The sequence below is a fragment of the Mustelus asterias genome, chromosome 22 (assembly GCF_964213995.1).
Source record: "Mustelus asterias chromosome 22, sMusAst1.hap1.1, whole genome shotgun sequence".
In the NCBI taxonomy this organism is placed as follows: domain Eukaryota; kingdom Metazoa; phylum Chordata; class Chondrichthyes; order Carcharhiniformes; family Triakidae; genus Mustelus; species Mustelus asterias.
The window spans coordinates 58,171,530-58,187,071 of record NC_135822.1 but is presented as its reverse complement, the minus strand read 5'-3'; the positions used below and the strand labels follow the sequence as shown (position 1 = coordinate 58,187,071).

Genomic DNA, 15,542 nt, shown 5'->3' with positions numbered 1-15,542 from the left:
CCAGAGGGTGGTGAGTGTCTGGAACGAGCTGCCAGAGGCAGTAATAGAGGTGGGTACAATTTTGACTTTTAAAAAGCAGTTACATGGGTACGATGGGTATAGAGGGATATGGGTCAAATGTGGGCAATTGGGATTAGCTTAGTGGTTAGAAAAAAGGGCGGCATGGACAAGTTGGGCCGAAGGACCTGCTGTAAACCTCTCTGATTCTATGACTCTATGAATTTAAACTCCCAGTTGCCTGAACCAGACGAAGGTCGAGACTGAACACACTTGGAAGTCACATGATCAGGCTGATGAAGCAACTGATCAACAAGGAGACACGCAGAATGAAACAATTCTAACTTTTCCACCCTTTTCGCCCAACAGCATTTCCCCACGCCAGCTTATTAAAATCTTGGAGTGACTTTGAAATCAAAACGTGTGGGGCAGAAAAGGAGCCGGTTCGAAACCAATCCACACAGACGGACAAGAAGGATTTCAAAGAGGCGATGGACTCTGCGCCTGGTAAGGAGAAGGTGCAGCATTGGATTGCAGGGCTTGTACGAGTTATCACTGCGCTCTCTTACCCTGATTGACACATTTGCTGGTGGGAAAGTTAGACGGGGTCAGGTAAATTTAGGAGTCCTGTTCACACAGCGGCACGGTTCACACAGTGGGTTAGCACTGCTGCCTCACAGCGCCAGGGACCCGAGTTCGATTCCCGGCTTGGGTCACTGTCTGTGCGGAGTCTGCACGTTCTCCCCGTGTCTGTGTGGGTTTCCCCCCGGGTGCTCCGGTTTCCTCCCACAGTCCAAAGGTGTGCAGGTTAAGTGGGTTGGCCATGCTAAATTGCCCCTTAGTGTCAGGGGGTCTAGCAGGTTAAAGATATGGGGTTACAGGGATAGGGCCTGGCTGGGATCATTGTCGGTGCAGACTCGATGGGCTGAATGGCCTCCTTCTGCAGTATAGGGATTCTATGATTCAAAGTGAGCACGTGATTAGAGATGATGGTGAAACACTTGAGGCAAACTACAAAGGGTCGTGAATATAGCCCAGTCCATCACGCAAACCAGCCTCCCATCCATTGACTCTGTCTACACTTCCCGCTGCCTCAGCAAAGCAGCCAGCATAATCAAGGACCCCACGCACCCCGGACATTCTCTCTTCCACCTTCTTCCTTCGGGGAAAAAGATACAAAAGTCTGAGGTCACGTACCAACTGACTCAAGAACAGCTTCTTCCCTGCTGCCATCAGACTTTTGAATGGACCTACCTTATATTAAGTTGACCTTTCTCTACACCTTAGCTGTGGCTGTAACTCCCTCTGCACCCTCTCTTTTCCTTCTCCCCTATGTAGAAACCCATAGAACGCTACAATGCAAAAAGAGGCCATTCAGCCCATCGAGTCTGCACTGACAACCATCCCACCGAGGCCTTATCCCCGTAAACCCACATATTTACCCCGCTAATTCCTCGAACCTACACATCCCGGGACACTAAGGGGCAATTTAGCATGGCCAATCCACGTAACCTGCACATCTTTGGACTGTGGGAGGAAACCGGAGCACCCGGAGGAAACCCACGCAGACACGGGGAGAACATGCAAACTCCACACAGACAGTGACCCAAGCCGGGAATTGAACCCGGGTCCCTGGAGCTGTGAGGCAGCAGTGCTAACCACTGTGCCGCCCAATGTAAACATAGAAACATAGGAGCAGGAGGAGGCCATTCATCACGATCATGGCTGATCATCCAACTCAACAGCCTAATCCTGCTTTCTCCCCATAACCTTTGATCCCATTCGCCCCAAGTGCTATATCCAGCTGCCTCTTGAATACATTCAATGTTTTGGCATCAACTACTTCCTGTGGTAATGAATTCCACTGGCTCACCACTCTTTGGGTGAAGAAATGTCTCCTCACCTCCGTCCTAAATGGTCTACCCCGAATCCTCAGACTGTGACCCCTGGTTCTGGACTCCCCCCACCATCGGGAACATCCTTCCCTGCATCTACCCTGTCTAGTCCTGTTAGAATTTTATAAGTCTCTATGAGATTTCCCCCCCTCATTCATCTATGAATTGTCTGTATAGCGCGCAAGAAGCAATGCTTTTCACTGCATATCAATACGTGTGACAAAAATAAATCAAATCAAATCAAAAGGTTTTCCAGGCCGAGCTTCCTTCACTCTGGCTCTTTGTTGGGACCCTTGTATCCCGGCAGCTGCAACAACAACTTTCATTTATGTAGCATCTTTAATGTTGTGAGGCATTCTGAGGTGCTTGTCAGAGTGATGATCAAAATTTGGTACTGTGCCTCAGAAGGAGAGAGTCGGGTAAATGAGCAAAAGCTGGGTCAAAGAGGGAGTAGGTTTTCAGCATCATTTGAAGGTGGGGAGGAGAGGTTTGGGGAAGGAATTCCAGAAGTTAGGACCCAGGCATTTGAAGGCACAGCCACCAATAGGAGAGTAACTAAAATTGGTGATGCACAGAGGCCGGGATCACAGAAGCACAGACTCGGGCAGCATGGTGACGCACTGGTCAGCACTGCTGCCTCACAGCTCCACGGATCTGGGTTCGATTCCCGGCTTGGGTCACTGTCTGTGCAGAGTCTGCACCTTCTCCCCGTGTCTGCGTGGGTTTCCTCCGGGTGCTCCGGTTTCCTCCCACAGTCTGAAAGACGTGCTGGTTTGGTGCTAAATTCTCCCTCAGTGGAACCCGAACAGGAGTGTGGCGACTTAGGGGATTTTCACAGTAACTTCATTGCAGTGTTAATGTAAGCCTACTCGCGATGAATAAATAAATAAATAATCTCTGAGGGTTGTCGTGCTTGGAGGTAATTTGAGAGATCAAGAAGGGCGAGGCCACTGGGAGATTTGAAGACAAGGAAAGGACTTTAAAATGGAGTAATTGCTAACCTGGGAGCCGGTGTCAATCAGCCAGCTCAGGGGTGAACAGGATTTGATGTGAGTTCAGAGACAGGCAGCAGAGTGTTGGATGGACTCTGGGTCATGGTGGGTGGAAGATGGGAGGGCAGCCAGGAGTGTGTTGGAATAGTCAAGTCTGGACGGAAAAGAAAGGCACAGGTTAGCTGTTTCAGGAAGTGAGCTGAGTTGGGGGCAAAACTGGCTGATGTTATTGAAGTGTAAATAGGTGGTCCTCATGACATAAAATCCCTCCAATGCAGAACATAAGAACTAGGAGCAGGAGTAGGCCATCTGGCCCCTCGAGCCTGCTCCGCCATTCAATAAGATCATGGCTGATCTTTTCGTGGACTCAGCTCCACTTACCCGCCCGCTCACCATAACCCTTACTGTTCAAAAAATGTATCTATCCTTGCCTTAAAAACATTCAATGAGGTTGCCTCAACTGCTTCACTGGGCAGGGAATTCCACAGATTCACAACCCTTTGTGTGAAGAAGTTCCTCCTCAACTCAGTCCTAAATCTGCTCCCCCTTATTTTGAGGCTATGCCCCCTAGTTCTAGTTGTGTGTGTCCCTGTAACCCGTGCTCTGTTTGTTCTTGGCTGCAGAGAGAAAGACGCTGCCCAGATTGGAGGAGAAGATCCGGCGACTCGAACAGGCGGTGTACCGAGCTAAAGAGAGGGTGAAGTCAGGCTCCGAACTTAACCTTCTCTCCCTCAGCAAGACATTCAAACGGGCATCCTGCGGGCAGTCGCTGGCGCTGTTTTCCTCAAACTCAGAAACTGCAAACGCCGAGGTCTGTTTGAGTTGCTTTAAGGGTATGAGGGGGCGCTTTCCCCCCTCCTTTGAATGCTGTGTGCGACACATTCTGCCAGCATCGCTCTCTGTCCTAGCAACGGCAGGAAAAGAAAGACATGCCTATATCCTGAACTAGGGGCATCCCAAAGCGCTGGAGTGCTTCTGAAGCCCAGTCACTGTTGTCATGTTGGGAAATGCCAATGTGCTCACACCAAACTCCTACAAGCAGCAATGAAGTCAATGTTTTGGCATTGATTGCGAGATAAATATCAGCCACCACACAGCGGAGGATTCCCCAGCACTTCAAATAGCGCCGTGCCATCTTTCATATCCACCTGAGAGGCCTTAGTTTAATTTCCCATCCAAAAGACAGCACCTCCAACGGTATGTCTTCATAAGAACATAAGAACTAGGAGCAGGAGTTCGGCCCTCTGGCCCCTCGAGCCTGCTCCGCCATTCAATAAGATCATAGCTGATCTTTTTGTGGACTCTGCTCCACTTACCCACCCGCTCACCATAATCCTTAATTCCTTTACTGTTCAAAAATCTTTCTTTGCCTTAAAAACATTCAATGAGGTAGCCTCAACAGCTTCTCTAGGCAGGGAATTCCACAGATTCACAACTCTTTGGGTAAAGAAGTTCCTCCTCAACTCAGTCCTAAATCTGCTCCCCCTTATTTTGAGGTCATGCCCCCCCTAGTTCTAGTTTCACTCTGATGCACTATCAATCACGATACGAGGACTCCAGTGAGTGAGTGAATTAACAGGCTTTTATTCGCAAAGAACAGGAGCACACCCTTGTAGCTGACCTGGCCCAGACTGAGGCGAGGAGGAGGAACCATCACCTTTATACCTCGCTCTGGTGGAAAGGGAGGAGTCTCAGGTGGAAAGGGAGGAGTCTCGGGCCAGGTGCAGCATGGGTGTGTCCAGGCATACACATGTAGTTACAATGGTTCACCACACACCCGCCAGTGGAAACAACTACCCTGCTTCTATCTCATCTTGTCCTGACTGTGTCAGCCTGGATTCAGGGCTCAGGTCTCTGGAGTAGGAGTCAGACTCACAATCTGCTAACTCCGAGATGAGAGAGCTACCCACAGAGTCAAAGCGGACACCATGAGGACCAGCATGAGATTTTTGAAGTTCAGATATCAGTCAGGGAGGACACAGTGGTTAACACTGCTGCCTCACGACGCCAGGAACCCAGGTTCGATCCCGACTTTGGGTGACTGTCTGCTGGCATGTTCTCCGCGTGTCTGCGTGGGTTTCCTCCGGGTGCTCCAGTTTCCTCCTGCAGTCCAAAGATGTGCGGGTTAGGTGAACAAAGAACAAAGAACAGTACGGCACAGGAACCAACCCTCCAAACCTGCGCCGATCATGATGCCTGCCTAACCTAAAACCGTACGCACTTACGGAGTCCGTATCCTTCCATTCCCATTCTATTCATGTATTTGTCTAGTTGCCCCTTAAATGCCGCTATTGTACCGGCTCCCACCACCTCCCCGGGCAGCGCGATCCAGACATTCACCACCCACTGTGTAAAAAAACTTGCCTCGCACATCTCCTCTAAACTTTTCCCCACGCACCTTAAACCTATGTCCCCGAGTACTTGACTTTTCTATCCTAGGAAAGAGCGTCTGACTATCCACTCTGTCCATGCCCCTCATAATCTTGTAAACCTCTATCAGGTCACCCCTCAACCTCTGTCGTTCCAGTGAGAACAAACCGAGTTTCTCCAACCTCTCCTCATAGCTAATACCGTCCAGACCAGGCAACATCCTGGTAAACCTCTTCTGTACCCTCTCCAAAACATCCACATCCTTCTGGTAGTGTGGCGACCAGAATTGTACACAATATTCTAAATGAGGCCTAACTAAGGCTCTGGACAGCTGCAGCCTGACCTGCCAATTTTTAGACTCAATGCCCTGACTGATGAAGGCAAGCATGCCAAACACCTTCTTGACTACCTTATCCACCTGCGTTGCCACTTTTAGTGATCGGTGGTGGACGTGTACGCCCAGATCTCTCTGCCTGTCAATACTCTGAAGGGTTCTCCCATTTACTGTGTAATTCCTACATGCATTGGACCTTCCAAAATGCATTACCTCACATTTGTCCGGATTAAACTCCATCTGCCATTTCTCCGCCCAAGTTTCCAACCGGTCTATATCTTGGTGGGTTGGCCATGCTAAATTACCCCTTAGTATCGGGGGGTTAGCAGGATATATACATGGGGTACGGGGATAGGGCCGGGGTGGGATTGTGGTAGGTGCAGGCTCGATGGGCTGAATGGCCTCCTCCTGCACTGTAGGGATTCCATGGTTCAATCTCACACCACTCAGTTGTGACCTCAGTCCCAAGCTGTTGCATTGTTTGCAAGTAGATGGCTGTACATAGTGGTTCCTGATGGTAGTTCAGCAGCTAGGCTTTCATGGCACCTCGGTGGGGTGGGTGGGAGGGCCGGAGGGGGGGGTAGGGTCAGTCATGTCAGTGACATCAGTAAGGAGGACTCGCAGCTGCAAACAGCCTGAGGTCCCAGGCAGCTGTCAAAACCGACGGTCTGTACAGAAAGCAGGGTGGGACAGCTGAAATTCCAAAGCGCTTCCCGATTTCGTCTCAGGAATGTGTGAACCTTGCTTTGCCTTGTGCTGTTAGTTCAGTTCAGGCCAATCTTCTCAAACCAAGAGTCAAAGCAAAAGGCACCAACTTCACATTTACACAGCGCAGATCTTTTAAATTTATTCCTTCGTGGGACATGGGCGTCGCTGGCTGGGCCAGCATTTATTGCCCATCCCTAGTTGCCCTTGGAGGGCAGTTGAGAGTCAACCACATTGTGGTGGCTCTGGAGCCACATGTAGGCCAGACCAGGTAAGGACGGCAGATTTCCTTCCCTAAAGGACATTAGCGAACCAGGTGGGTTTTTCCGACAATCGATAATGGTTCCATGGCCATCAGTAGATTCTTAATTCCAGATTTATTAAAAATTGAATTCCAATTCCACCATGGCGGGATTCGAATCCAGATCTCCAGAACATTAAGGCTGAGTTTCTGGATTAATAGTCCAGCAATAATACCATGAGGCCATCACTTCCCCTTGTGTTGGTTTGAAGTATTTGCCACTTGACCAATACTCCCAACTCTCTTCTCTATCACACATCACCTTTCCCCAACCGGCTGCACATCGACATCCGCTCCCAGTACAAAATTCCCATTGTCAACCCATCGAATGTTTCAACCCTTTTCCATCAGTTCAGATTCGGACTACATCTGATCATGCGGCTGGCTGTCTCATGTGGTAACAATATGATCTTGTGCTCTCTCCCAATTAAAGTTAAAGTTTTAAAGTTTATTCATTAGTAACAAGTAAGGCTTACATTAACACAGCAATGAAGTTACTGTGAAATTCCCCTAGTCGCCACACTCCGGCGCCTGTTCGGGTTACACTGTGGGAGAATTTAGCACCTAACCAGCATGTCTTTCGGACCGTGGGAGGAAACCGGAGCACCCGGAGGAAACCCACGCAGACACGGGGAGAACGTGCAAATCCACACAGACAGTGACCTGAGCCGGGAATCGAACCCGGGTTCCTGGCGCTGTGAGGCAGCAGTGCTAACCACTGTGCCACCGTGCCATTTCAGATCTCAGCTCCACTTCATAGAATCATAGAATTCCTGCAGTGTAGAAAGAGACCATTTGGCCCATCGAACCTGCGCCGACAATAATCCCACCCAGGCCCTATCCCCGTAACCCCACATATTTACCCTGCTAATCCCCCGACACTAAGAGGCAATTTAGCATGGCCAATCATCCTAACCTGCACATCTTTGGACTGTGGGAGGAAGGTTTTAAGTTTATTTATTATTGTCGTGTCACAAGTAGGCTTATATTAATGAAGTTGCTGTGAAAATCCCCTAGTCACCTGTTCGGGTACACTGAGGGGGAATTTAGCACAGCCCAATGCACAAACCAGCATTGTGGGAGGAAACCGGAGCACCCGGAGGAAACCCACGCAGACACGGGGAGAACGTGCAGACTCTGCACAGACAGCGACCTGAGGCCGGAATCGACCTCGTGTCTCTGGCACTGTGAGCAGTGTTAACCACTGTGACACTGTGCCACCCCCACCCCGGAGCACCCGGAGAAAACCCACGCAGACACGGGGAGAACGTGCAGACTCCGCACAGACAGCGACCTGAGGCCGGAATCGACCTCGTGTCTCTGGCACTGTGAGCAGTGTTAACCACTGTGACACTGTGCCACCCCCACCCCGGAGCACCCGGAGAAAACCCACGCAGACATGGGGGAGAACGTGCAGACTCCGCACTGACATCCACCCAAGGCTGGAATTGAACCCAGGTCCCTGGTGCTGTGAGGCACAGTTAGAAGTCTCACAACACCAGGTTAAAGTCCAACAGGTTTATTTGGTAGCACGAGCTTTCGGAGCGCTTCTCCTTCATCAGGTGAGTGAGGAGCTGTGTTCACAAACAGGGCATATATAGATACAAACTCAATTTACAAGATAATGGTTGGAATGCGAGTCTTTACAGGTAATCAAGTCTTAAAGGTACAGACAATGTGAGTGGAGAGAGGGTTAAGCACAGGTTAAAGAGATGTGTATTGTCTCCAACCAGGACAGTTAGTGAGATTTTGCAAGCCCAGGCAATTCGTGGGGGTTACAGATAGTGTGACATGAACCCAAGATCCCGGTTGAGGCCGTCCTCATGTGAGCGGAACTTGGCTATCAGTTTCTGCTCAGCGATTCTGCGTTGTTGTGTGTCGTGAAGGCCGCCTTGGAGGCCACTGTGAGGCAGCAGGCTAAGCACTGTGCTGCCCGCTTGTTGACAGGGAGCTGTGATCTGAAAGAGTACACACACTAAAGCAGAGAAAACTGGCAACTTGGCTCCAAAAAACACAGATAGCTTCAACATTATCTTTCCAACATTCATTCACACCTGCCATTTCGACTTCAAGTGGACCAGCTTCAGAGTCACGCGTTTGACGGGATGTGATCACTTTGGGGCTGGGATTGGGCTCAAACTGTTAGTGGCTGCCGTCCCGCTCAAAGTCAAGAGTTATTGATTCTTTCCAATTCAATCGACAGGTTCCGATTGTGAGCCCTCTCCTTAGACGCACAGCCTCAGCAAAAAGCAGCCTGAGAAGAACACCATCGGTCACTGTGGTTGAAAAGGGTCGTGTGCTTCAGAAAACAAAGGTATGCCTCACCCACCTCTCCGAAAGTCTTTCTTTGTGTGTTGCTCAGCTGCTCAGAGATGCTCTGAGGAGGAACAGCAGAATGCTGGATACACTCGGCAAGTCAGGCAGAATCTGTGGAGAGAGAAACAGAGTTAACGTTTTAGTTTGATGGCCTTTCACAAGAAAGTCATGGGATCAAGTCCCACTGCAGAGACCTGGGCACCAAATACAGGCCGACACTCCAGTGCAGTGCTGAGGGAATGCTGCAGAGTTGGGGGTGCCATATTTCAAGTGAGATGTTGAACAGAGGCCCCATTTCCCCTTCCTGGATATGTAAGAAGTCATAGAGGTTTACAGCATGGAAACAGGCCCTTCGGTCCAACTTGTCCATGCCGCCCCTTTGTTTTTAACTCCTAAGCTAGTCCCAATTGCCCGCGTTTGGCCCATATCGCTCTATACCCATCCTACCCATGTAACTATCTAAACGCTTTTTAATAGACAAAATTGTACCCACCTCTACTACTACCTCTGGCAGCTCGTTCCAGACCTCACCACCCTCTGTGTGAAAAAATTGCCCCTCTGGACCCTTTTGTATCTCTCACCTTAAACCCTCTAGTTTTAGACTCCCCTATCTTTGGGAAGAGATATTGACTATCTAGCTGATCTATGCCCTCATTATTTTATAGACCTCTATAAGATCGCCACAATGCCTCCTACACTCCAGAGAAAAAAGTCCCAGTCTATCCAGCCTCTTCTTATAAGTGTTTGTAAAAGAACTGGGAAGTTCTCCCTGATGCCCTGGCCATTATTTATCCAGTAAGAAGTTTAACAACACCAGGTTAAAGTCCAACAGGTTTATTTGGTAGCAAAAGCCACACAAGCTTTCGGAGCCTTAAGCTCCTTCTTCAGGTGAGTGGGAATTCTGTTCACAAACAGGGCATATAAAGACACAAACTCAATTTACAGAATAATGGTTGGAATGCGAATACTTACAGCTAATCAAGTCTTAAAGGTACAAACAACGTGAATGGAGAGAGCATGAAGACAGGTTAAAGAGATGTGTATTGTCTCCAGACAGGACAACCAGTGAAATTCTGCAAGTCCAGGCAAGCTGTGGGGATTACAGATAGTGTGACATGAACCCAATATCCCAGTTGAGGCCGTCCTCATGTGTGCGGAACTTGGCTATCAGTTCACTTCAGTTGGCTGTCAGTTGGCTATCAGCTATCAGCACACATGAGGACGGCCTCAACCGGGATATTGGGTTCATGTCACACTATCTGTAATCCCCACAGCTTGCCTGGACTTGCAGAATCTCACTGGCTGTCCTGTCTGGAGACAATACGCATCTCTTTAACCTGATTTAACGCTCTCTCCACTCACATTGTTTGTACCTTTAAGACTTGATTAGCTGTAAGTATTCGCATTCCAACCATTATTCTGTAAATTGAGTTTGTGTCTTTATATGCCCTGTTTGTGAACACAATTCCCACTCAACCTGAAGAAGGAGCTTAAGGCTCCGAAAGCTTGTGTGGCTTTTGCTACCAAATAAACCTGTTGGACTTTAACCTGATGCTGTTAAACTTCTTACTGTGTTTACCCCAGTCCAACACCGGCATCTCCACATCATATTTATCCCTCAATGAACATCACTAAATGGAGATTTATCTCATTGAAATAAAATCAAAATACTGCAAATGCTGGAAATCTGAAATAAAAACAGAAAATGCAGCAGGGCTGGCAGCATGAAACGTTCACTTTGCTTCTCTCTCCACAGATGCTGCCAGGCCTGCTGAGTTTTTCCAGCATTTTCTGACTTTATTTCACCTATCTCATTGCATCTTTGTGGGATCTTTGCAGGTAGGGCCTCTCTGCTTCCAACCTTGCTGATTGCTTGCAGTGGAGATCATGGCCCTTCAGCGATGTTCCTTAGTTCAGGCGAAACACGAGACCTGTCTTTTCAGTGGCTTTACTGTACCTCAGGGGTCCCTCATCTTCACAGTCAGTCTGAGCAGGAGAGCAGAGACATCCCCGTCCCTGGTACAGCAGGGGTAGCTCATTCGGCCCTTCGAGCCTGCTCCGTTATTCATTTTGATCATGGCTGATTATCAAATTGATCCTGATTTCACCCCCCTCCCAATATCATAGAATCCCAACAGTGCAGAAGGAGGCCATTTGGCCCATCAAGTCTGCACCGACCACAATCCCACCCAGGTCCTATCCCCACGACCCCATGCATTTACCCCAGCTGGTCCTCCTGACACTAAGGGGCAATTTTGCATGGCCAATCCACCTAACCAGCACATGGGAGGAAACCGGACCACCCGGAGGAAACCCACGCAGACACGGGGAGAACGTGCAGACTCCGCACAGACAGTGACCCAAGGCGGGAATCGAACCCGGGTCCCTGGCACTGTGAGGCAGCAGTGCTCGGCACTGTGAGGCAGCAGTGCTAACCACTGTGCCACCATGCCGCCCATATCTCTTGGTCCCTTTAGCCCCAAGAGCTGAATCTAATTTCTTCTCGAAATCACACAACGTTTTGGCCTCAACTACTTTCTGTGGGAGTGAATTCCACACATTCACCACCCTCTGGGTGAAGAAATTTCTCCTCACCTCAGTTCTAAAAGGTTTACCCCTTAGCCTCAAACTATGACCCCCTAGTTCTGGACTCCCCCCACCATTGGGAACATTCTTTCTGAATCTACCCTGTCTAACCCTGTGAGAATTTTATAAGTTACTTGCCGCCCTGACTGACGTATGACCTGATGAAGGAGCAGCGCTCCGAAAGCTCGTGATTCCAAATAAACCTGTTGGACTTTAACCTGGTGTTGTGAGACTTCTTACTGTGCCCCACCCCAGTCTAACACCAGCATCTCCACCTCAATTCTAAAGGGTTCACACCTTATCCTCAAACTATGAGCCTTTAGCTCGGGACTCCCCCACCATCGGGAACATTCTTTCTGAATCTACCCTGTCTAACCCTGTTAGAATTTTATAAGTATCTTGCTGCCCTGACTGACGTATGATTCTTCTCCTTTGCAGGAATGGGAAATGAAGTCATCGGTCTAATCAAATGAGAAAGGAGATGCAATTCTTCAGCAAAGGACTGTCTCCGTGTGAATATGCCCCGCTTGGAGGGCACTGTAAATATTGCAATCAGCGTGTTGATCATGCAAACAGAGTACTGGATTCACTTGTGGTTTCTGTCTCCCATACTGAACCTGGTGTCCATTACAGTCTGCAAGCTATACCGAGGAGGAGACTTGTAATAAGATGCACAAGGATGCCAGAATCAGACTCTAATCTCACTGAGGAGGTGGAATGTCCAAAAAGCCTCTTTCATCATCACTTTTGTTCCTGTCTATATTTTAAACGCAAGCTAACCTTATAAGCGCAACATGACGGCAAGTTTATTTTCTCAATCAGGTTTTGTTTTCCCCATTTTGTCGATTCCCTCCCCACCTCGCCCCAGCCACTCCCCCGAGATAGGTCACTCTCCGACCCCGTGGCAACAAGACTGCGGCAATCACAGATGTCGCCAACCTTCTGGACAATTCCTGGGCCTCTTTGTCAAACAGGCAAATTGATCACTTATCCCATGCACAATGTACACATTTCTCGAGTGCTCATCCGTGGGCGATGCCACCTTTCAGGAAGGGTAAATGCCCTCTTCCATCTCCATCGCCCTCTGTCAGGAGCCCCTGACTAAATCAAAGTCTATCTCGAGTCATAGAGAGTCACAGAGGGTTACAGCATGGAAACAGGCCCTTCAGCCCAACTTGTCCATGCTGCCCTTTTTTTTTAACAACTAAGCTAGTCCCAATTGCCCGCGTTTGGCCCATATCCCTCCATACCCATCTTACTCATGGCCACTGTCTAAACGCTTTTTAAAAGTTGACAGAAACAAGGTTGAGACACCCCAGGGAGTGGGTTGAGGGGCCTGATATAAACATGCCAGACCAGCACTTACTTTCTGAACAACCCTTGCGTGCTAACTCACGACACTGGCAGACAATCCACACAGCCCGCACAGTATTCAGTGCCAGGGACCCGGGTTCGATTCCAGCCTCGGGTGACTGTTTGCGAGGAGTTTGCACATCCTCCCCTGTCTTTAGGTATCTTTCTTATACTCGATGCTGACATAGCTGGTTGCAGCTGGAGGTCAGCTTTGGGGTGAGTGGGTGAGAAGTGTGCCAAGCTCTTCCACTCAGGTGTGACCAGCACTGAAACGGCGTGGGTGGCAGGTGAGCCCCGGGTTGGTTTATCTGATGGGCTGATTGATGCTGGCGGTTTAGTCTGCCACCAGGAGATGGGAGAATTGAGGTGAGATGCCAAAGAGTGTCCTGCGTCTAGATTGCTAACTCATTGTCTGCCTTTGGGATACCGGAGCGGGAGAACTGGTTTTGATGAATAATTAAAAGCCTGTATTAATCATATTGGAGCAAAATAACACTGTGTATAAACGTCACCACGCAGCACCAATACTCACATGACTTTATTAGATTTGTACACCAGAATTTACTGATTCTTGACTTTGTATTGCATTTGTTTATAAATTGTACATGGCATTTTCTTCATTATACTGATGTGTATTTCTTGGTGAGTTGAAGATCTTTATGAAATGGAGGCAATTTCAGGACGGTTGAGCTTGGCTTGCAACCCTCAGTACTGAGGGAGTGCCGCACTGTCAGAGGGTCAGTACTGAGAGGGTGCCGCACTGTGAGAGGGTCAGTACTGAGGGAGTGCCGCACTGTCAGAGGGTCAGTACTGAGGGAGTGCCGCACTGTCAGAGGGTCAGTACTGAGGGAGTGCCGCACGGTGAGAGGGTCAGTACTGAGGGAGTGCTGCGCTGTCAGAGGGTCAGTACTGAGGGAGTGCTGCACTGTCAGAGGGTCAGTACTGAGGGAGTGCCGCAGTGTCAGAGGGTCAGTACTGAGGGAGTGCTGCACTGTCAGAGGGTCAGTACTGAGGGAGTGCTGCGCTGTCAGAGGGTCAGTACTGAGGGAGTGCCGCACTGTGAGAGGGTCAGTACTGAGGGAGTGCCGCACTGTCAGAGGGTCAGTACTGAGGGAGTGCCGCACTATCAGAGGGTCAGTACTGACGGAGTGCTGCACTGTCAGAGGGTCAGTACTGAGGGAGTGCTGCGCTGTCAGAGGGTCAGTACTGTGGGAGTGCCGCACTGTGAGAGGGTCAGTACTGAGGGAGTGCCGCACTGTCAGAGGGTCAGTACTGAGGGAGTGCCACACTGTCAGAGGGTCAGTACTGAGGGGGTGCTGCACTGTCAGAGGGTCAGTACTGAGGGGGTGCTGCACTGTCAGAGGGTCAGTACTGAGGAGGTGCTGCACTGTCAGAGGGGTCAATACTGAGGGAGTGCCGCACTGTCAGAGGGTCAGTACTGAGGGGGTGCTGCACTGTCAGGGTCAGTACTGAGGGAGTGCCGCACTGTCAGAGGGTCAGTACTGAGTGAGTGCCGCATTGTCAAAGGATCAGTGCTGAGGGAGTGCCGCACTGTCAGAGGGTCAGTATTGAGGGAGTGCCACACTGTCAGAGGGTCAGTGCTGAGGGAGTGCCGCACTGTCAGAGGGTCAGTACTGAGGGGGTGCAGCACTGTCAGAGGGTCAGTACTGAGGGGGTGCTGCACTGTCAGAGACACAGTACTGAGTCGGTGCTGCACTGTCAGAGGGTCAGTGTTGAGTGAGTGCTGCACTGTCAAAGGGTCAGTGCTGAGGGACTGCTGCACTGTCAGAGGGTCAGTACTGAGGGGGTGCTGCACTGTCAGAGGGTCAGTACTGAGGGGGTGCTGCACTGTCAGAGGGTCAGTACTGAGGAGGTGCTGCACTGTCAGAGGGGTCAATACTGAGGGAGTGCCGCACTGTCAGAGGGTCAGTACTGAGGGGGTGCTGCACTGTCAGGGTCAGTACTGAGGGAGTGCCGCACTGTCAGAGGGTCAGTATTGAGGGAGTGCCACACTGTCAGAGGGTCAGTGCTGAGGGAGTGCCGCACTGTCAGAGGGTCAGTACTGAGGGGGTGCAGCACTGTCAGAGGGTCAGTACTGAGGGGGTGCTGCACTGTCAGAGACACAGTACTGAGGCGGTGCTGCACTGTCAGAGGGTCAGTGTTGAGTGAGTGCTGCACTGTCAAAGGGTCAGTGCTGAGGGACTGCTGCACTGTCAGAGGGTCAGTACTGAGGGAGCGCTGCACTGTCAGAGGGTCAGTACTGAGGGAGCGCTGCACTGTCAGTGGGTCAGTATTGAGGGAGTGCCACATTGTCAGAGGGTCAGTACTGTGGGAATGCTGCACTGTCAGAGAGACAGTACTGAGGGAGCACTGCACTGTCAGAGACTCAGTACTGAGGGGGTGCTGCACTGTCAGAGGGTCAGTGTTGAGTGAGTGCTGCATTCTCAAAGTATCAGTGCTGAGGGAGTGCTGCACTGTCAGAGGGTCAGTACTGAGGGAGTGCTGCACTGTCAGAGGGTCAGTACTGAGGGAGCGCTGCACTGTCAAAGGGTCAGTGCTGAGGGAGTGCCGCACTGTCAGTGGGTCAGTATTGAGGGAGTGCCACATTGTCAGAGGGTCAGTACTGTGGGAATGCTGCACTGTCAGAGAGACAGTACTGAGGGAGCACTGCACTGTCAGAGACTCAGTACTGA

General features: G+C 50.2%; 1 protein-coding gene across 4 annotated transcripts in view; it reads left to right on the top strand.

Moving 5' to 3' along the window:
* The window catches only part of LOC144510087 (actin filament-associated protein 1-like), an 87,096-nt gene extending 73,623 nt beyond the window's left edge, over window positions 1-13,473 (top strand). For 3 of the 4 annotated variants that reach the window (XM_078239338.1, XM_078239335.1, XM_078239337.1), the window contains 4 exons: window positions 367-504; window positions 3,508-3,695; window positions 8,798-8,908; window positions 11,935-13,465. In XM_078239338.1, coding sequence (XP_078095464.1) covers window positions 367-504; window positions 3,508-3,695; window positions 8,798-8,908; window positions 11,935-11,961 — 464 coding nt within the window. In that variant the 3' untranslated portion in view covers window positions 11,962-13,465. Of the gene's footprint in view, window positions 1-366; window positions 505-3,507; window positions 3,696-8,797; window positions 8,909-11,934 lie in introns of all 4 variants that reach the window. The other variant, XM_078239336.1, reaches the window with a different exon arrangement.
* The last annotated feature ends 2,069 nt before the right edge of the window (window positions 13,474-15,542 follow it).